Source organism: Artibeus jamaicensis, unplaced genomic scaffold, assembly GCF_021234435.1.
Source record: "Artibeus jamaicensis isolate MK-2021 breed Jamaican fruit bat unplaced genomic scaffold, CSHL_Jam_final contig_760, whole genome shotgun sequence".
In the NCBI taxonomy this organism is placed as follows: domain Eukaryota; kingdom Metazoa; phylum Chordata; class Mammalia; order Chiroptera; family Phyllostomidae; genus Artibeus; species Artibeus jamaicensis.
Genome location: NW_026521955.1, coordinates 872840 through 895878, shown reverse-complemented (window position 1 = coordinate 895878; position 23039 = coordinate 872840). Strand labels below are relative to the sequence as shown.

The 23039-nt window shown below is 36.6% G+C and overlaps 1 protein-coding gene across 3 annotated transcripts in view; it reads right to left on the bottom strand.

Moving 5' to 3' along the window:
• BRMS1L (BRMS1 like transcriptional repressor) overlaps window positions 1-22084 on the bottom strand; it is a 30475-nt gene extending 8391 nt beyond the window's left edge. For 2 of the 3 annotated variants that reach the window (XM_037164005.2, XM_037164006.2), the window contains exons 1-4: window positions 21739-22084; window positions 18397-18487; window positions 14152-14279; window positions 12220-12299 (exon numbers count right to left, since the gene is read on the bottom strand). In XM_037164005.2, coding sequence (XP_037019900.1) covers window positions 12220-12299; window positions 14152-14279; window positions 18397-18487; window positions 21739-21880 — 441 coding nt within the window. In that variant the 5' untranslated portion in view covers window positions 21881-22084. Of the gene's footprint in view, window positions 1-12219; window positions 12300-14151; window positions 14280-18396; window positions 18488-19359; window positions 19453-21738 lie in introns of all 3 variants that reach the window. The other variant, XM_053672541.1, reaches the window with a different exon arrangement.
• Between the last annotated feature and the right edge of the window lie 955 nt (window positions 22085-23039).

Sequence of the window (23039 nt, the reverse complement as noted above, 5' to 3'; positions counted from 1 at the left end):
AAATAGAGAACCTGTCCAATACAGTATAACAGTATGAAATGGATCATACTTTCTCATTGAGCAGTGCCGGGGCCCTTATTCCTCACTAATATCTCAGCATCACATTAAAATGGACTAATACATCACAAAGAGAAAGATTCAAGTACAAATTTTATAATCATTCAATTATAGTCAAAATTGTGAAATTATAGGCCAATTATATCCAAATCTCGCAACAAAACTACAGAAAAACTGAGTGACTTGTTAAATGAGACAAGGCTGTTAAACGGCAAATCAGACTAGAACCCAGTTCCAGTCCATTGTTGTATACAGCACTGTATCCCTTATTTAAAAAGCCATAAAATGAACGTATGTTTTACATTCATTATATATAAAAAAAACTTATGACAGATTCCTAAGCAACCCACCACATGCTGATTGCTAGTAAGGCTATTCGGCTACTGGCATATAACTAGGTATGATTGTCTTGTAGAAGCTACTGGACTACAGTGAGAGGTGACTCTTGTGGACAGCACAGGCCACACCCACGCAGGCAACATTCTCCTGAATGGAAGGGAAAGGATGGCTTTTGTGAATTTGGGGCAAGCCAGGAGCCAGAGAGAAAGCAAAGCTAAAGACGACTAAAACTAGACTTCATGTGAAAAGTGATCTCATGGCAGACTACTCTCTGTGTTTTCTTCCTTTTACTTGTTGCCCTGCCTTTGGTAAAGTCTTATGAAGTATTCCAGCCTTATCTACATTGTGCTACAAGAATTGGGAGACAGCGTGTGTCAGAGAAAACCGAGAGCAGGCCCCCACCACCGTGGAGGTAGTGTGGCAGCTATAAATAGATCCAGATTCTCCAACCAAAGATAACTCTGAATATAGAACTGGAGCAGTAGGGCTTTTGCTTAACACTGTTAAGAGTTTAACTGGGTGTTCTCTCCTTTCCATTGATAAATTTGCCCTCAGCCATGCAGAAATTCTAAAATAAATCTACTAATCTTTTTTTTTAAATTAAAAGAAGCCACAATGGGACTGAAATGTTTAAAGCTTTGGAGGCATTTCATAAGATATTATAAATATGTCTTAAAGCATACAGAGACAAGCGCCTTGATTCTAGTTTCATTCTTATTTTCCTTATTCTTCCCTCCCTTATCCCCAACCCTGTAAGAGCTTCAAAGGGCTTCCTTGAGGAAGAAAAAAAGTCATACAGAGCAGCTGCAGGACACCTGGAAATCCAAACCCAACTGCCTGGGTGCCTACGGAGGCTTCTATGTTCAACCGGTAATTCAGCCTTTAAAAGTACTACTCATAATTACATATTTGGCTTTACGATCCCGCATTCCCTCCAATCCTTATACCAAGACTGAGTGAACATGCTCACTGAGCCTTCCCAAGGCTGACACGTGTGCTCCTTACCATCAGGGAAGCTTCAAGGAGCCCAGGAGAGTGGCTCCAAAGTCCTGTTTTTGAACTGATCTCACCCTGGCCTGTGTTCAAAACCAGCTCCCCTTTGGCAGTTTCCTGACTTAGGCACCTCACAGGTCTCAGGACTCCCCAGTCCTGGGAGATTTTTGAAGGACTAGCATTATCAGAGATTGAAACATATTATAAGGTCATTTTTTTAAGTACACTGTGCTGGAATTTAAAAAAAGAGATAAGCAGAATAGAATTTAAAAGCTCAGAAATAGACCCTGGCTAAGGGAAATTTTAGTATATGATAAAGGTGACTTTTCAAATCATCTGAAAATCTGATAATAGAGAACAGGAGAAAAATGAGTTTAACTATGTACATAAAAAGCTCAGTATGCTTTGCCTCAAATTATACATGAAAATAAATGCACTAGAGAGTTAAATTTACAAAATGAAATCTAAAAGAGCTAAATGAAAGATGGTGACTCCTTATTTGATGTTGGGATAAAGGAAGCCTCTAAAATCATAAAAATTAGAAGCCACAAAGGAAAAGACTAATAGATTTAATAGCCTAAAAATTAAAATAAAATTTAAAAGCAAAGGGAGGTAAAGGCAATAAAAAATTAACATGATAAATGCTCCAACACCACAAGGTGGCATTAAACAAGCATGGAACACTCGGGCAGAAAACCTCAACGCCGCCCAGCCCATTGCCAAAACAGGCCGGAATGAGAGACAGAGAGACCGGGAATACAAATGCAAACTAAAATATGTATTGTGTAGTATTATTTTTCACTTAGCAAGGTTTTTTTTTTGAGTTATTTAAAATTTATTCTATTTTATTCCATCACCATTCATCCCCCCCGCCATACCATCTTCCATGTCCGCCGACCCCTTTCCCCCATGCTAATTTTTTTTATTGATTGATTTTTGAGAGGGGGGGAAGGAAGAAAGAGAAAAAAACATCAATTTGTTGTCCCACTTAATTTATGCAATTCATGGGTTGATTCTTGTACGTGCCCTGACAGGGGATCAAACCTGCAACTCTGGTGTATCTGGATGACACTCCAACCAACTGAGCTACTCAACTAGGGTGAAGTTTTTTGGGTTTTGGGTTTTTTTTTCCAATTATAATCCACAATACTGACTGGTACAAGTATATAACTGACTCAACACTTTGGATTTGGATAGCAATTTAGGAACAAGTATTAAGGGCCTTAATGATTATATCCTTTGATCTAGTAATTACACTTTCAGATTCCATCCTAAGAAAATTGCCCTAGCTGAGGTGGCTCAGTGGACTGAGCACCAGCCTGGGAACCAAAGGGTTGCCAGTTCCATTCCCAGTCAGGACACGGGCCTGGGCTACAGTCTGGTCCCAGGACAGGGTGTATATGGGAGGCAACCAATCAATGGATCAATGTTTCTCTGTCATATCAGTGTTCTTCTCCCTCTCTTTCTTCCTCCCTTTCTCTTTCTCTTCCCAAGGATAAATAAATAAAAATATTTTTTAAGAGAAAGAGAGAGAGAAAGGAAGGGAGAAAAAAGGAAGAAAAAGAAAAAAGAGAGAAAGAGAGTATGAGAGAGAGGGAGGGAGGGAGGAATGGAGGGAGGAAGGAAGAGGAAAGGGAGAAAGGAAGAAAGGAAGAAAGGAAGAAGGGAAGAAAGGGAGGGAGGGAGGGAGGGAGGGAGGGAGGAAGAACGAACCTCAGCCAAAGTTGTATGTAATAAAGGATGCTCACAATGGCAATACTTGCAACACATAAAATTAGGCACGAAGTAAAGTCCAATAACAAAGTGTAGGCTACATAAATTATTAGACACCCATATTATTGCTCTGCAGATACTAAAAATTCAGATTTTGAAAACTAGGGAGAGACTTCTAGGATAAAATTACAAATGAACCCAATCACAAACTCTCTTTTCCCTCAAACCTAATAAACTACACAAACATATGTACAAAATAAATCAACAATTATCTACAGTTATCAAACAAAAGAGGGGGCACAGTCTCATACCATAATCTCTGAATATGGCAACTAAGACAGAACCCCAAGATCTGTACTACATACACTGTACACAAGTACACTCTTCGCAAAAAAAAAAATGTGAGTGAGGGGGCAATATTTTGAAAAGATTGAGTACTACTTCCAAATCTAAAAAGAAATGAAGTACAAACCTGGACAGGCAATCCAGGGGAAATTACATACAAAACCTGAAAAGCAGAAGGCCCTCCTTTTCACGTTAGGCTCACAAATGAAAGTTGAATACATTCTTAAAAGGAACAAACACTTGTAGATCTCAGCAGCTGACAAGCTCTAACGATGGAGCAGGGCGGGCTGGGAGCACAGGGGACACGGGCAGCAGGACTGCTCCTCGGAGGAAGGACACCGGAGGAAAATGGCGCGCACTCGTTATGTGACACATTCAGTCACTGGGACACTTTTACAGATCTACTGGAGTATCTGGAAAGTTGATAATTACAGAGAAAACTAACAAATAATAAATTAGATAATGATTATTTTCAAAGTTAAAAATAGTTGAAAAAGAGAAGTTTAAGCATAGTATAAGTCTTGGCTCGGAGAGCAATATTTACAGTGACAACAAAAGCAAAACTTGCAAGGCATCACTATTAGAAGAATGGGAAGAAGGAAACTATTATAGAATTCTCGGTTTCCAAAACAGGAAACCAACAGATAATGTCTAAAGTTGGTGTTATTTAGAAATTTAAGGTCACATTCCAGAAGCAGTAACTAAAAGAGTTAGGTGATTACCACTGGGATGCAAAATTTAGACATGGGGAGGAATCGGCTTTTCATTATAAGCCTGTGCTATACATAACTCAGAAGCATGAAATAAGGAAAAAAGCTGTGAGGTTTGGCAGACATAAAAACAGCAAAATTAGACTCTGAAGAACTTCAAATAATTATGTATTGAATAAAAGACATGAAGTATTGTCCTGGCTGGCATGAATTTGTGGACTGAACATCAGCCTGCAAAACAAAATGTTGCTGGTTCAATTTCCCTCGGGAACATGCCTGGGCTGCGGGCCAGGTCCCTGGTTGAGGGCGTGGAGAGCAACCAATGGATGTTTCTCTCCCTCTCTTTCTCCCTCCCTTCCCTCTCTCTAAAAGGAAATAAAATCTTAAAAAATGTTTAAAATTAAACATGAAGTATTGAGTGATAGGGCAGGTAGATATGGACTTACATCTGACTAATTAGAGCTCCAGGAGGAGGAGGCAGGGAAATGGGCGTGGCAACACCAGAAAAGGTAATAGCAAATTAATGCACAGGAATTAATGGATAACAAACTCAGATTCAGAAAGGACAACAAATTCAAGTCAGGAGAGAAAAAAAAATCTGTATAGAAACATACAGTGGAGAAATTGGAGAACAGAGAGAAGAGCTTAAAAGTGAGCAGAAGAAAATGATCACCGACTTCTAGAGGCAGACTGTGGAAAGTGAGATCCTAAAGATGCTAAGAAGAAAGTAACTGTCATCCTAGAGTGGTACATCCCCCTTAACTGTCCCAGGATTGCTGCAAATAAAGCCTTTACTTTTGGACAACAAAAACTGAGTTTAGTACTAATCAACTTTCAGGAAAGAAACGTCTAGGATGTTCTTCTAAAGCAAAAAATACGAACCTGAAAGGAAGGGTTGCAGCTCAAAAACAGTGAACTAGTAAAATGCAGATAAACCTAAAAGAATTAAATCTATAAAATGAAAATAATGTCTTATTTGAAAGGTGAAAAAGCAAGGTGGAACTAAAATACTGCACAACTATAATTTATAATTTGGGAAGGAGTAACTGAGTTAGAGAGTTCTGAGGTCCTACATATTTCAGGAGGGGGACAGAGTTACTGATTAATATTTTAATTCTACTAATATAGGTATGTATACTAAAATTTAAGGTAATCATTAAAATATAAAAATAGAAGGACATGAGGGTAATTATTAAAATAAAAAAACAGAGAAAATAACTTTATGATGTCATTGTTAAAACTCAGGAAGTCACACACACCAAAATGGAAAAAAAAAAAAAGGTCAGGAAAGAATAAAAAAGAATAAAGCAGAACAAATAAAAAACACAAAATAAATTGGCACTGAATATCAAAATAATGGACTATAAATATACATGGACTAAATTTACCAGTTAAAAGACAAAGATTATTAAAATTGATTTATTATAGCCCTGGCCAGGTAGCTCAGTTGGTTAGAGCATCGTCCCAATATGTCAAGGTTGTGGGTTCAAACCCCAGTCAGGGCACATAGAAAAATCAACCAATGAATGCATAAATAAGTACAACAACGAATCAATGTTTCTCTCAATCTCTCTTTCTGTAAAATCAATAAATAAAATAAATTTATTATAAATGAAGTCATATGCTATTTGTAAGTAATATGCCTAAGAAAAGTTGGTAGAAAAAAAGAATGAAAATACCTTCCATCAGGAAAATCCCAAGCCAAATACACCAGGGTAGCTGTTTTAATTATGAGACAAAATAGTCTTTAAAGAAAAATCATTGTTACAAAGAAAGGAGAGCATTAAAAAAGAATAAAATATCACATTGAGTAAACAATATAAAAATTCTAAAAATATATGAGTCTGATATAATGTTATATATACATATACACATGTATCTGTATAACATATAAATAAAAAACTGAGAGGAATACAAGGAGATATGGGAAGTTAACAATACCATTAATAATAGCATCAAAAAGAACAAAATACTTAGGAATTAACTACAGAAAGAGCCATACAGTGACAACTACAAAATTTTGATGAAATTAAAGAATATAAATGAAATGATAACCAATGTTCATGGATTGGTGTTGTAGACCACTCTGCCTGGTTTCAGAAATTGTAGCTCTCTGCCCCTTGTGGCTTGAGGATGAGTGAGCAACTGCCTCTGGAATGTGAGCCACAGGAGATAAAGTTTGTCTCTGGTAGCAAACGCTGCCTCAGTTCCTCTCCCTGCCCCCAGAGCTTGGTCGGAAGTCAATGACGGGTAAGACCCCTCACAGTGGGGGGGCAACCTAAGCCAGACTCGATCACCTGGGAGGCCTTCATGGAAGGACTCAGGGGGTTGCAACAAAAAGCAATGGGCTCTCAACACCCCCCTCACCGGGCTTTGTCAAAGCCTAAGTCCCCATGTTCTCTGGGAGAAGGGCTTCCTGGCTCTAATGCCCTTAAGCCTGAATACCTGTTGGGGAAGGGTGCAGCTCCTTGCCTTGCTAGAGCGTGTCCTGGGAAAAAAATCTGGCACCACAAAGACTTGCTGATAAACCTGTGAAATCTGCTCTGCTAAGAGTGCTTTCATTCATGTGATAAGGGTCTGAGAGGAAATAAGTATGTCTCCCAAAGTTTTTACAACTCTCTTCCTGACAGACACTGACTCATAGTAAGCCCTTGAGATTTCTTTGTAATGTTATCTACTGTTTGATCCTTGCCGCCCTGTATTCCTGTGTATTACAACCCAATAAAAGGCTATGGAGGAGGGGGCTCAAGGCCTTTTTTTCCTTCAGAGAAACTGGCCGCTGCAAGGCCTTTGTCTCCCCAGAGAAATTGGCCATCCCTGCCCCCCAAGCAGATCACATCATATCTCTGTCATATTCATTCTCATCCGTGGCACCAGGGGGGGTTGGAGAGAGAAGTTGCCCCCACAGATTGGGAGACTTAAAATTGTTACAATGTCTTTACTACCTAAAATGATTTACAAACTCAAAGCAATCTCTATCAAAATCCCAGTGGCGTTTTTTAAAACAGAAATTTAAAAAATCCTTAAATTCATATGGAATCTCAAAGGACCCTGAATAGCTAAAACAATCTTAAGAAAAAGGAACAAAACTGAAGGCCTCACATGTCCTAACTTCAAAATATATTATGAAGTTACAGCAATTAAAATAGTATGGTACTGGCATTAAGACAGACATATAGACCAATGGAATAGAAAGCCTAGAAATAAACCCATGCATATATGGTCAACTGATCTTCAATAAGGATGCCAAAAATATATAATGGGGAAGGGACAGTCTCTTCAATAAATGGTGTTGGGAAAACTTGGCAGATATATGCAAAAGAATAAAATTTTGCTCTTAAATTACACCATACACAAAATCAACTCAAAATGCATTATAGATTTAAGTGTAATACCTGAAACTGTAAAACCACTAGAAGAAATCACAGGGGAGAATGTTCACGACATTGGTCTTGGCAATGATTTTTTTGGATATGACACCAAAAGCACAGGCAACAAAAGTAAAAATAGGCAAGTGGGATTATGTCAGACTAAAAGGTTTCTGCATAGCAAAAAGATAATCAGAGTGAAAAGGCAACCTACAGAATGGAAGAAAATATTTGCAAATCATGTATCTGATAAAAATTACTATCCGGAATATATAAGGAACTCAATGAAAAAATGGGCAAAGAACTTGAAAAACATTTCTCCAAAGAAGATATACAAACAGCCAATAGGTACATGAAAAGATGCTCAATGTCACTAATCATCAGAAAAATGCAAATTAAAATCACAATGAGATATCACTTCACATCTGTTAGGATGGTCACCATCAAAAAACAGGCAGGTGTTGGTGAGGATACTGAGAAACTGGTACACTTGGTAGGAATGTAAAATAGTGCAGTCACTATAAAAACAATATGGAGGTTCCTCAATAAATTGAAAATAGAACTACCATATGATCCAGCAATCCCACTTCCGAGTATATACCACAAGAATTGATATCAAGATCTCGAACAAATATCTGCACTCTCATGTTCATTACAGCACCATTCATAATAGCCAAGATGTGGTAAACAACCTAAATGCACACTGAAGGATGAGTGGATAAAGAAAATGTGATATATACACACAATGAAATATTGTTCAACCTTTAAAAAGGGGGAAATCCTGTCATATGCTACAACATGGATGAATTTGAGGGCACTCTGCTACGTGAAATGAGCTGGTTACATAAGAACAAATACTGCGTGATATTCACTTGAGGCATATAACAAGTCAAACACGTAGAAGCAAAGAGCAGAATGGTAGTTGCTAGGGGCTATAGGGAAGAAGAAATGGGGAGTTGCCATCAATGGGTATAAATGTTCTGGAGATCTGTGGTACGACGGCATGCCTATAGTTAACAATACTGTATGGAACCCCTAAAATGTGTTAAGAGGGCAGGTCTCATGTTATGTGTTCTTACCATAATTTTTTTGAAAAAGAAAGAAAGAACAAAAGAAAAAAGATAAAAGAAATTCCATGGGAGGCAAGTTCCAGTTGGGAGCATGGAATCCTGAGCATTCAGTCTCAAACTGTACCACTTTTTTTGATCAAAGGAATCTGAAACTGCAGACTTGCACTAAGAGCATCTCATCATTAGTTCCTCTGCCTCCAAATCTCACATGGTAAATGCCTTTACTGTTTTGATAAGAATAGTATGTGGATTTTCTTAAGAAATTAAGAAAAAAATACCAGTAACAAATCTACCATCACAGAAATTGATATACCTCCTTTAGTAATTGAAAGATTAGACAAAAAAAAAATATATATGTAAACAATGAGTCCATAATTACAGAAGTAAATAAATTTAAAGTATTATGCAGAATGAGATATTTGCACAGTTCCAAAGGATTTCTCCCCCATATATTTATTAATCACAATGAGAAAAAAGTTTATGTAGAGAAACCTGGAAGACACCACTTAAATCAAGTGATTAAAAGTGTACATTACCAATAATGGTACATATCAAAAGTGTGCACTGCTTGATAGAATTCAAAGAGAAAAACGTGGGGTCACTGCTCTGATATTGCTACCAAAGATGCAAAACCTGGCTCTAATCATAAAGAAATATGATTAGATAAGGGTGCCACTGGGACTACTACTACAACTTAAATGGAGCCTGAGGATTGGATGATAGCAACGTATCAGTGTACATTTCCTGGTTTTGATGACTGTAGTGTGCTTATGTTAGAGAATGTCTGGAGTATGCGTTACAGCATTCAGGGGTGGTGGGCCATCATGTGTGAGCTCACTCTTGTATTCACCAAAAAAGTTCTTTTGTACTTTCTTTAAATTTTTCTATGACACTGTTAAATATATACATACATAATATATATAATTCTATATATTGCTTTATATTATATATTGTTATTGTACATATGCACATTATATATTATGTATTCTATTATGTGTAATTTTTAACTATAGAAAATACATATTTTATATTATATATATATAAATGACAAGGTGTAGTAAACACTCATGAAATTGATGACTGCATTCTTAAATATATACTTCTACAAAAAAATATGGACTATTCCTAACTCACAAATCTTGAAATCAAATTAAAGGCAGTGTGAGAATTAAAAATTAAATCCTTGTAAACATAGAAATAAAAATTCTAAATAAAACAGCAAATGAATCTGTAATGCACAAGAAAAACAATAATTCCAGGAATCCAAGGATGGTTTAACATTAGAAAACCCATTAATAGCCTTGGCTGGTGTGGCTCAGTGGATTGAGCACCAGCCTGCGAACCGAAAGACACATGCCTGGGTTGTGGGCCAGGTCCTCAGCTGAGGGTAAGTGAAAGGCAACCGATCAATGTTTCTCTCCTATCTCTCCTACATCAATGTTTCTTTCCCTCTTTCTCCCTCCCTTTCCCTCTCTCTAAACAATAAATCAAAATTTTAAAATATGTAGGCCACCATGTTAATATATTAAGAGCAAAATATCATGACTAATATAATAGATCAAACAACATATTTAATAAAGTCTAACAATTATTCACAGTAAGAATCCTTAGAAAACAAGAAATATGAGTGAATTTCCTTAACTTGATAAAAAGAGTATTTATCAAAATTAATAGTGAGTATACTTATTGAAAAACTATTAGAAGCATTCCCTTAAAATCAAGAACATATGATGATCTGCTTTCACTAGTTCCAGTCCATGTTGTACTGGGGATCCTATCAGTGTAAGACAACAAAAACAAGTAACAGGAAGATCAGATCAGAAGAAACACACTATGTCATTATTCATAAATGACATAGTCTACATAGAAAAAAATCTAAGAATCTGTAATGCAATTATTAGGATTAAAAAGAGAGGTAAATAAGGTTGGATATAATATCAATATACAAAATTACAGCAGCACAAAATAGTAAGCAATTTTTAAGATCTTACTAAACAACAAAACTTTTTTAAACTATAACAATTGTGAGCCCTGGCTGGTGTGGCTCAGTAGACTGAATGCTAGCTTGTAAACCAAAGGGTCGCCAGTTCAATTCCCAGTCAGGGCACATGCTTGGGTTGCAGGCCAGGTCCCAGTAGGGGGCGCACAAGAGACGACCACACATTGATATTTCTCTCCCTTGCTTTCTCCCTCTCTTCCCTTCGCTCTAAAAATAAGTAAATAAAATGTGTTTTAAAGGTGCTTAAAATAAATTTTTTAAAAATTGTGAGAAGAAAAAGAACAAGGTTAAAATTACCAGGTTAGTGAGTTATCGAGACTTACTAGATGAAAAGCTATAAAAAAGATATTGTTATACTGGTGCGAAAATAAACAAACAGATCAATGGAACAAATGAAAAAAGCTAGAAACCAGCCATCACATATATGGACATATGATATTTAAAAAAAGAGTTATAATGTGCTGATTAATGAGGAAACAATGGGGTATATAAGAGTGTTGACATTATCTATCCATGTGCAAAAAAATAAAATTAGATCCATACATTATATCACTAACAAAAAGTAATTAAAGGTAGTTTGTCGATGTAAATGTTAAAAAGCAAATTTTTAACTTTCAAGATACATCTTTTTACATCAAAGCAGGGGAGACAAAGTACATATCATAAAGGCAAGATGATAACTTCAACTACATTAAAATGTAAAAGACTTTTACATTAAAATATAAAAGACTTTTGTTCATCAACTCTTCAAAAGTGAAAAGACATTCCATTGTCTGGATAAAAATATTTGCAAAACATATAACCAGCAAGACACTGCTGTACAGAATACAAGAGGAACCTCTACAGTCAGTGAGGCAACAACCAGCAACCCAAAATAAAGGCAAGATACATGAACAGGCACTTCTTACAGAAGAAAACTCAAGCGGCCAGTAAACATCAAAAACATGTTTATTTTATTTTTTAATTATTTATTTATTTATTTTTAGAGGGAGGGAGGGGGAAAGGGAGTTGGGAAGAGAAAGAGAAAGAAACATCGATTTGCTATTCCACTTATTTATGCTTTCACTGGTTGATTCTTGTACACGCCCTGACTGGCGACTGAACACTCAACCTCAGCATTAGAATGATGCTGTAACCAACACAGCAACCCAGGCAGGGCAGCATTGTTTTTAAATGTTATTCAAAATAAACAGAACATATGGACATATATATCTATTTTTGTGATAAATAGAGAATTATGCCCAAAGACATGGAAATAGAGAATCAGAAATTGATAACATGGTCCAACATTTTAACTGTACTACTGGGTATGCATATTTGACTCTTAACTTGCATATTACACTAATTATACTAATACTTTTAGTGATGCCAGATGACAATCATTACAAAGTCTTTTTCAGGTAACAGCTGTAAACCTCCTAAAATTATCTTAGTTCTTTTCTATGGTCCTCTCTTTGTGTCCTATTTCCAATACAGCTTCCAGTACAACTGTATTAAAAAGAAAAAATTCACACAGTGATAAGCTAAAGTATTTAATTTTAACTTATTTTACTTTTTTAACTTCTGCACTCAGAAACGGCTTGAAGAAATGAAATTAGCTTAAAAGTTAAGCAAAATAATAGTACCTCACAATGCTGGCGAGAAGCTTGAATTTCACATTCATATTTGTTCTTTACAGATTCTAAGCAGAGCTCTCTATAGATTCCTGCAACCAAACACAATTATTCTGATTATGTCAGCAACGAGTAGCTTCATTATCACTTCCCTACAGGAATTGTCCTAACTGGATTTCATAAGACGAATTAAGAAGAAATGGACCAGTGATTCTAACTTTATCTTTAAAACCTAAAAATAAAAAGGCTCAGTTAAGTATGTATCATAGAAGATTAGAGAACAAATAGTTTAAGAGCTCAAAAGAAACTATACTGCAAATTTTAGTTCTTATCCCAGTCTTCTAAAAAATACTCCTAAATGTTTGATAGAGAAGGAGTAAAATGAAAATAAAACTCTTTTCCTATTAAAAACAATCTCTGAGGACTCATAATGGAAACAGAGTCCATAAACTCTGGTTTCCATAATCGTATATACTCAAACAACTGGATTCCACAGCCATCAAAAACCAATCTTTAAACTATTATTTATTTTTAGAGTCCAGGTTGGAAGATGGCGATGAGGTAGGTGGGAGCTGAACCCACTTGCTCATGCACCCAACTGGGACACCCAGCCGATCTTCTGAAGGACAGAGTGAACAGCAGAGTCCAAAGCTTCCAAGAGGATTAAATGTATAAACTGATGGAACAAAACCTGTGTGGTTTGAGTGCTCCTGACCAGGCTTTACGTGTAGGTTGGATGCTCAGGAGAGTTTAACTTAGAGCAGCTAAGGCAACATGGCCATACAAATATGCCATCACAAACATGGCCCAGAGCTCTAGATGTGTGTACTCAACTCTATGCCACAGTTGTCCCTAGAATGTCTTTCTTGCATAGTAAAGGCAAGAGACAGATATCTGGAACTATGCCATTAGTAACACATTCATACACACTATTCTTCATACAATCAAAAGGGAAGGCTACAGAGTAGAAAATTGAATAATTGACTCAAGCAGTATTTCCTAAACATCCAGTAAGTCTCATTTAGTTCTTTCAGAATGTCAGAGAATATTACAAACATGTTTAGTTTTAAGGGTGCACTAAACCAATATGCAAAGACAGCAAGCAAGATGATTATCACATCATCTACCTTAATATTTAATATTAAGCACTTAAGAATAAAATTTGGATTAAGGTGAGTTTAGTAACAAGAAGAAATGATTATCATCAGTGCCTGTGGTTATAATAAGTACATGGATCAATTTGTGTCCAACAAAAGAAAACAATCAGCATCTTTATGAATTGAAATTGTTTTTAGTTTAACTATAAAAAAAGAATGATCTTTCAATGGATATATCCCTTGTAGTGAGTGCTAAGACACAATTCTGAGGTTGATTCCAGTGACAAACAAAAGAGCACATTTTAATCATAAAAATATAGTATAGTATATTTTCATTTATTCATAGCCACAAATGAGTAAATAATCTTATCAGAATTAAAAATTATCATTAAATTATCTGGTTAATGGTTAATTCCCTGTTCTCTGTATCTTAATCAAACACTTTTTAATTTTATAAATAAAAAAATCCTTATCACCCTGACAGGCAAAAACTACTCAGAGTATTTAAATTGAACCTTCATTTATCTAATAGGAAATTAAACGGCGACAGTAACAGCATCTCTTAATGAAACTACCATGGCTCCTAATTGTTCCACATGTGGAAGTATTTTCTCAACAGCAGTGTGAGCGACATTGGGGCTTTTTGTTTTTTCGATCCCCCACAGCAGCAGGAAAAAGCAAGAGGTATTTGATAAATAACTGTGGGCTAACTGACAGTGAAACACTCTGGTCAGTGTAAATATATTTTTAATTCCAATTAACAACAAATGCTCACTTTGACAAACACCTTTTAAATCTATGAAAAGTTCATATTCTACTATATGAAAAAGATGTTTCACTTTCCTACCTGCTACCTTTGTACGAATTTGCATATTTTCTTGTAAAGTTGCCAGTGGTTCCAAATATTCTGGTGCTTTTCCAGCTATGACTTCTTGTAGTTTTGCATCCACCTGACTTAATCGTTCTTTATAAAGTCTTAACAAAGCAAAAATTAAGATATTAATTTTAAAAGCTCAACAAAAGGTAATAATTTGCCATTTTAATCATTATCTCTTCCTCATAATCATATTCTAATAACCTACCAAAATGTATTTTTACTTGCTCTTAAGTTAAAAACTCAATACATTATTTGACTTTAAGTACTTAGTCCCAAAATAAATATTTTTCTACTTTTTTTAGATATATCACTCCTTAATGGTTAATTCACAATACAATAAAATACAACTGAAATAACTACTTTTTGGCATCCTAAATTCCTGGGTTTAACTGGATAACAATAAATTGATTATAAGAGAAAAGCCTGTTAGCATTGAGTTTAAAAGAAATAAAGAAATTATTTTGAACTCAGAGACATTACTAGTTGTCAAAAGAAATAATTCCCTGGCTTCTCTCCATCTTTCCTGAAAAGGAGTCAATAGTACAATATTCAGCTTACTTGACTTAAAAAAAAACAATAAAGAGGAAGTAGAATGATGAAGGTAAAACCAACAATACTATAAGAAATAGAAAAACTATAGAACTTGTGACCTGGCATAACCCCAGTTCATCTGGATCGCAACTGAAGACACTGTAACAAAATGAACTACCCCATGGATGGGGAACGAAAATGGGACAGGAATTCCTGTTGCTGTATTTGAGTCCACATACAAATATTCTAATTTGCCAACTAGTGTACCAATACCTTTAGCTTGATTATCAAAGATGGAGTATGTGAGACAGCTCAAGATTTATTTTTGGCAATAATTGTGCAGGACAGAACTCTTTTTAACAGGAAAACGTTTACATTGTCATTCTATATGAAAGATGCTTTTAATCCTCCATTTGCAGCATTTTAAAGACACCCTAAAAATTTCAAAGCAGATTAACAATTTAAGATCTTTTTGTAAATTCTTTTTTTGCCATTTATTATTTTTTTCATAGGTGAGGAGTATGTCATAATACGTCACAAGGACAGCAGCAGTAACTTCCAAAAGAAACCACTGATTAAGCTTGTAGGTGTTAGCACAACTAGCAGTAGGCTTTTGAAAATATGGTACCTGGCCTTCATATAAAACTGCTTTTTCCTCTTGAAAATATAAAGCAATACAATTAAGATAGTATTTTCTATAATTGATCATTATAATTAGCATAGAGGTTTATATAATGATTCTGAAGGTGTAAAGCAAGTTTGTGTGTTAAAGCAATAAACATTCTTTAAGAAAATAAAAGGGAAAAAATAATCTGAGTTAACTGCCAAAATAATACATTATCTTGTCTGGGTTTAATTTTTCTATAAGTACCACATGCAAACCAACTGCGCCACCAGAGCTCTCTGGGTTAAATTTTTCTAAATTCAAAATACAATGATAAACAAATGTGTAAAGTCATAAAAGTATAACATAATACTTCTACTTTTTGAAATTATAAATACAACAGGTACTCAAATAACAGTTTCATTCAATGTCATTTGTTGTATCGTTGATGAGGTACCACAGAAACTTAACTCTTATTTATATCAATTAACCCATGATAAAACTGGTTTTGTTATATGTCATTTTGCTTAAAGTCAAAGAACTTATTGATGACATTGAGTAAGGACTTACTGTACAATTTTAGGCAAAATGACAAAATATGATACAAAGAATGAATATACCTAAAAATACTAAACTTACATAAAACATTGGTAAGTCATCCTAAATGGGTGAACAGAATCTTGAATGAAGAGGGTATGTGAATTAACAATCTTCAACTAACTACCCTTTTAAAAGAATAGATTTCTCAAAACCTGTATAATTTCTACAACATTGGGATTCAAATATAAACTCATCAAAGTCAAGGATCATGAGTCCCTCAACAACAATACTAGTCAGAGTAGATACTTAATGTTTGTTGGACACTGAACATTGAAATGAATGGCAACTTGGGTGGTACGAGTTCCTCTATTCTTTTAGGGAGGTGGAAGAACTCACCTTCCACCTCTAAACAAACTGCAAATGGTAAATGTTCCACCTATGAAAGGAGTGCTATTGTGCCCTGTGGTGCCAGAACAGGAGGAGCAGGATAATTGTATTACATTATTACTATCATTATTATTATCATATCAGTTTATTTTTCACCTCTTCTAAAGAGGATTTGAGGCAGCTTGCAGAAATACACAGCATAAAAATAACAAACAAGGCAACTAGGGCAAGACAAAAAAAGTCAGATAAATATAAACCAAAATTTAATTTTTTTCTATAACATATTTCTGGATACCAATTCCTTGATAAAGAATCCTATTAAATAGTGGTAATGAGTCTACTTTTAATACTTTCAGAGCTGAACAAAACTGGCAAGAGTAGCTGGCTGGTGGTCATGGTGAGTCATGAGAAAGCAAAAATCAAGGCAACTGCCAGCCCCAAGATGAACAAGATTAGGCTTAATGACTGACTAGCTGCAAAATTTTCCTATGTAATGTATTCTAGAGCTTTAGAGTAATTTTCATTTCTTGGATAACCATTAAAAAACTTTAAAAGCTTAATAAGGATATCTTAATTTAATGTCTGAGAATTACTTATTTGTGGATTACTTATGCTAAAAAGAAAAATACAAATTTGCTTCCTCTTTTCTAGAATTATCTGGATGAACTCTTCATGTTTTCCAAATAATAGATTCTTTGGAGATCTAAACTCATTTTAATTTAAAATTAATAATGTAAATCTTTAAAATAAGAAAATGATAGTATGTTTTTTAAAGCCAAAATATTAAACTGAATGGGTTTGAACTGCTTATATTAATGTGTTACACCAGCATGGGCATTCTGTCTACATTCATCTCGACTACCAATGAAAGTCAACACCAGAAATGGCCTAAACAACAGGTTTCACACAGTACACAAATCTGTCCCATTTTAGTCTGGCAACTGCAGATAGGAAATGACTTTTCATCTCTTCTTTGGCCTTCTCTAGGTAAGTGGTTGGGGAAAAAGAGTAAGTAGCAAAATCATGAAGAAATCACACACTGAAGAAACTTCGCACATGGAAGATATCTATACTCTCCAAAGTTTCTCTCATTTATAATTCCTAATACAGAGCTATGCCCCATGACCATGCCAGCAAATTCCAAAGATCAGCACATGGCTGATCTCACTGTTCACCACAGGATGTCTTCATCTATTCTTTTACTCCCATTGTTCCCTCTCCCCAAATTACTGTCAGTCAGTGAGGAGGAGGAAAATGAGAAAACCTTTAAGATTTTTTAAAAAATATGTATCAGCATCTATTTTGTTCTCTCAAATCAGTGGAGCCTATTCTCATGTTACCAACTTTATGAAAGAGCTCTGGCATTATAAAGGGGGAAAGGGAGTGTGGAGGGAGGTACCTAATAAGCACCCACTGCGTGCCAAGCAAGTAGCTAAGAATTTAATACATTGCTCTTTCAATAATAAAGAAGCTATTATTACACTGTTTTAATCTGTTGAGAAAGCCTAGATATGGAGCCTGTGCTCTTCTTTCTACTCCCCTACATGTCCTCCAAAGTAATGTGTCTTAGTGGAAGGAATGTGATAAGACACATTAGTGGAAGGAGGCAGAAAGCCTGGCTTAATTTATCACTGTCTGATGAACTATGGACAAATCGGCCTCTCTGATCATCAACTTTCTCACAGGTAAAAGCAGCAAAGACTATCCCCCAACCTTACAGACTTGCTCCAAGAAGCAAACTAAATAATGCACGTAAAAACATATACCCAATGTTAAGATACAAACAAAAAACACTCGGCCATCTTTGGGAAGTATTCTCCCTTATTCTCAAATTTTTAAATGCTATTACCCTTACCCAACTATTTAACGAAGGAATGAATGAAGCAGACTAGACCCAAGTGTTCAACAACCCAGTGAAAACATTTTAAAGAACAACATCCACATCAAAATCTTATTATACCCCCCACAACCTGCCTCAAAACCTTCAATGTAGTTAATAAGCTCTTAAACAGGCGAACAATAGTGGAAGCCTCTTTCAGATCAATCAGTCCCACAACATACAAAGAAGAAAACAGTTCAGAATGAATATTTCTTAGTATACATGTGACATGGTTGAGATTCAGTGACAATAATCTCCTAAAGTCACTACTTACTGATCCTTGAGATCCGTAAACTGTTTTTCAAGATTGGACATTTCATCTAAACATTCCATTCTTCTTCTTTCACAGTCTTCATCATCCATTTCTGTTAATAAAAAGGGAAATATCAAAAATAAAATTAGTTTTATGCTCCAAATATATCTTAATGTTAATTCAAATAGGAAAAACGAAAGGAAAAGAACTGTAATATGAAGTTACATGTGCCGTGCCTATATTATACCTTAAGAGAAAATAAACATTTATCCAAAATAATTTTCAGTACAGGTTTTAACCTAAAATACAGATGAGAGTTAAAACTCTCTACAGCAGTCTCTACACCTTCTTTTTTTATTCATTTTTAAATCATTTTAAAGAGGACATTAAACTCTGACTATAAAGAATTAACCCGCTTTTAGTTTGTTTTCCACCAACTCAAACCAGAAAGAACTTAAGCACCAGAATGATTACATTCCTCAAAGGTTAATATTGCTCAGAAACACTTTTGGAATCTCTCAGAACTGCTCACATGGCTGATCTCATTGTTAACCAGAGGATATCTCCATCTCCTATTCTTCTATTCCCATTGTTCCCCCTCCACAAATTACCATCAGTCAATGAGGAGGAGGAAAATGAGAAAAACAAACAAACTTTTTAAAAAAAGCAACCATTAATTACCAGGTCTGCCCTATATTCCGTATCTTCTATTCCTACATCACATATATGGAACACATCAAAATAACTAAAGTGCAAAATTATTCTAGATCATTTTTTTAACATTCAATATTTTTTACATTAGTTTCAGGTGTCCAACATAGTGGTTAGACAATCATATACTTCACAAAATGTTCCCCCGATATTTCACCTACCCAGCACCAGACACATAGTTATTACAATATTATTGCCTATATTCCCTATGCTGTATTTTATATCCCCATGACTATTTTCTAACCACCAATATTTACTTCTTAATTCCTTCACCTTTTTTACTCAGTCCTCCAACACCCCAGCTCTGGCAACCATCAGTCTGTAGAAAATTATCTGCATCTTGATATTCATCAGATAAAGATCAAACTATGAGAAAGAGTTAAATTACATTCCATTATTTTTATATAGCAAGGAAGTATACAATTTTTTAAACTTTTCTAAAACATTTAAATTATGTCTGGCTTTTAATAGCGTACTGCGCAGCTATTTAAAACTTGGTCCCTCAGGATGACTCACTCCCCAGTATTTCTGGATAGTAGAATTTTTTCTGTGCCTTAAGACCTGCTCAGTACCAAGGTTTAAGAACAAATCTATGGAAGTTGAACATGTAAGACTAATAAAAGAAATGAGATGCTTTTACATGTAGTAAAACTGCACATTTTTACACCTTCTTTGCACTTAAAAGTTTGACTTACAGTTCAAATTATTGTTACATTCTTCATGAATTAAGTTTTCCATTATTTTCTGGGGTGAAATAAAACCCAGTGAAGTCACAACAGTTAAAAATTAAAGAGGGAGAATTTTAACCAATAAATGTCACTTTGAGAGATCCTAACTACCATAAAAAAATACAAAGAACACTTGAAAATAAAATATTTTACAGACCTAGGAAACATATTCACATACGGACTAGATGTTCTTTCTCTGTATTCCTCACTTTTGCAGTTTCACCTTCTTTCATGGCTTGCCAGATGATGTCCAAATTATGCTTCCCATCCCAGGTAGGTTCCATGCCACATTTCCACCTGTCTGTTGGGCACGCTAACAAATTCACCGCCATCGCCTCAAAAGCAGCATGTCTGATATGCTCTTATTTTCTATCTTCGTCCCAAATCTTTTACTCTTTTGTTCATCCTATCATAGTTTCTTTGCATTCATCAATCCTATTTTGTGCTTTGAAAGAAAAGTCTTTTCAATCTATACTCTTATTTTCATTTTCTAGCTCAAATTCTTCTCCCAACCAAACTGGTTTTCTCCCTCTTTTGAATAAGCCCTGGCCTTTTGAAAAAGCTCTGGCCTTTGCACTTTTTCTTACAATCTCCCCCTATAGAAACACCTGACCATTACCACCCCAATCCAAATTCTACCCATTCTTCAAGATAATTAAGGTGATCCCACCTTCTTCAACTAGCCTTTACTGACCAGCCTATTTTGAAAAGATGTCCTATGTCTCTGAATTCCTACAGCATTGTTTATAAGCATCATTTGGCAATTAATCAAGTGGTGACTTATGACAGCTTTTTAACTGAGATCATATCTTAACTATCTATTTACACTTCACACTGAGTTGTGCCCAATGCTGCACAAGGAAATACTCATAAATATTTATTTGGGGATGGCTAATATATTGATTGAAATTACATACTTCCATTGAGATTTGCTTTGAAAGGGAAACCTAAAAGGAGTGTCAGAGTGGTAACACACTGTCATAGACTTGTCATCAATCCTTGCTTTACATGGCCAAAATCAGTCCAAAAAAAGGAATATGTCTGTCTTATCCTCATCATATGCCGAGAAGGAAAAGAATCCAGGTAATCACAAATTCCATTTCTTTTTATTTTTAATGACCATTCCTAAAACTTGGCAAAATTGATTTGTAGTGTTAATCTGCCTCCCCCATAACCCCACGGCCCCCACTAAAAACGAAAACAAAACATCACTTGAAATAGCCCAAAGTTAGAAAAGAATGCAGGGGAAAAAATATGTGGAGAATCTCGAAGCTGCCAAAAATCAGCCAATCTATTCGCAAAAGAAGATTCCCACACGACCCTTGATGTTAGGCCCTTCTCAGTCTTAAAAACTTCAGAGAGATGCTGTAAACAGGACAGCTCCTAATTCAGCCCCGCTGCAAAAGCACTGATTGATGTAAAGCGCTGACAAGTTGACATGGGCGCTGAGGTTAATAAATTCTAAGCCTGCCAAGGTCTGGTACAAATCTAAGCTCAGCCCCGACAATCCACCTACGTTGACAAGAGTTGCAAAGTGTAAAATAAGGAAAGCTGGTTTGGGAAGAGAAGCTTCCAGAGTCTCCCAGACGAGCTGCGGGATATTCCCCACTTCCGTGGATAGCCCGGGGCACTACCCCGAGTTTCCAAGGGCGGGTCCGACGGCCAGCAGCACTGCGTTGCCTCCCGGGCTAGACAAGCCTAGGCACGTATCTAGCCCCACCCGCCCCCCGCCAACTGGGACGGCCAGGAGCCAGACTGCGCCCCACGAAGGTCCCGGTGCGGTCGAGGGCCCGCAGCCAGTCTCCGCCCCTTTCCCCTCTCCCCACCCTGCTCTCCAAGCAGGACGCAGCTGCCCGGCGCGCGGAGAGCGGCCTGTGGCTAGCCTGGTACGAGGACTCGGTTCCAGTCCCGCAGGGTTGCACACCTGAGCTATCCCCATCCTCGGAGACCGACGAGCTTTCCGTGTCTTCGTCCTCAGAGCTGCTCCCCTCATTTTCGGCGTAGTCCACCTCCATCTCATCATGATGGTTCGTCTCCTTCTTATCCCCACGGGAATGCACTGGCATTTTCCAGCCGCGCCGTCGCTTCCCACTCCCGGCGCCCAGCCCGGCCACTGCCGCTAAAATGTAGGGCGCACCTAACGCCCCGACCCTCCCAGTGGCCGAGCCCTTTCTGCACCCCTCTGCTCCTCCCCGGCTCCAGCCGGAGCCTCACAACCTAACACAGAGGTTCTGTACTGGGAGCTCTGCCATTGGTAGTGGCTGTATCCGAGCCGGGGGGCGGGGCTTTCCCTGCTCAGGTACGGTTGGCTGCCCGTAATTACGGAGCAGCCTTACGGTGTCTTTCGGGAGTTGTAGTCCTTACAGCTCAGACCTGCTGGGGCTGCTGGCTGCCAAGCTTCAATAGCCTTGATCACTTCTTCCCTCTGGACTTCAAGTCCCACAAGGCACGAAAGCTGACAGACTAGATCGCAATTTATAAACTAAACAGAAACAGATTGTGCGAATTTAGTCTGTGTTTATTCTTTTCCCGCCAAGTAATTGTCCGTGCTCTCTAGCTATCTAAGATGTTACTGTCAGATGTGAAAAGGTGTTTTCCTCTTCTTTGAGCCTAGGGGAACTGGAGAATGTCTCTACTACCTAAGCACCTTTATTACCATTAATAAACTGTATTGAGTTAGTAACTGTAGGCTATAACTTGCACTCTGTGTTGCACACAAAAACAAAACACAACAACTGTACACTGTTCCTGAAGCTTCTGCAACCAAAAATATAGAAAAAAATTTTAAAGATTTTATTTATTTATTTATTTATTTATTTGTTTATTTATTTATTGATTGAGAGATGGGAAGGGAGAGAAACATCAATGTGTGGTTGCTTCTCTTGTGCACCCTACTGCCTGCAATCCAGGCATGTGCCCTGACTGAGAATCGAACTAGCAACCCTTCAGTTTGCAGGCCAGCACTCAATCCACTGAGATGCACCAGCCAAAGCAGAAGGAAGTTTTATCTTGGCATTTCGAATAGTATTTTTTGCACTTATACCAAATACAGCCAAAAGATGTCACTAGTCTTGATTTAACTTCAGCTTTCAATGAAAAATACGTATTTGATTTAATGAAATGATATATTTTCTCAATGAGAGGGATGACTCACAAGGTAGATTCAATAAAAATCACAATCATAATGGACCACATTTACCTTGTATCAGGTGTCCTGGTAAGCTC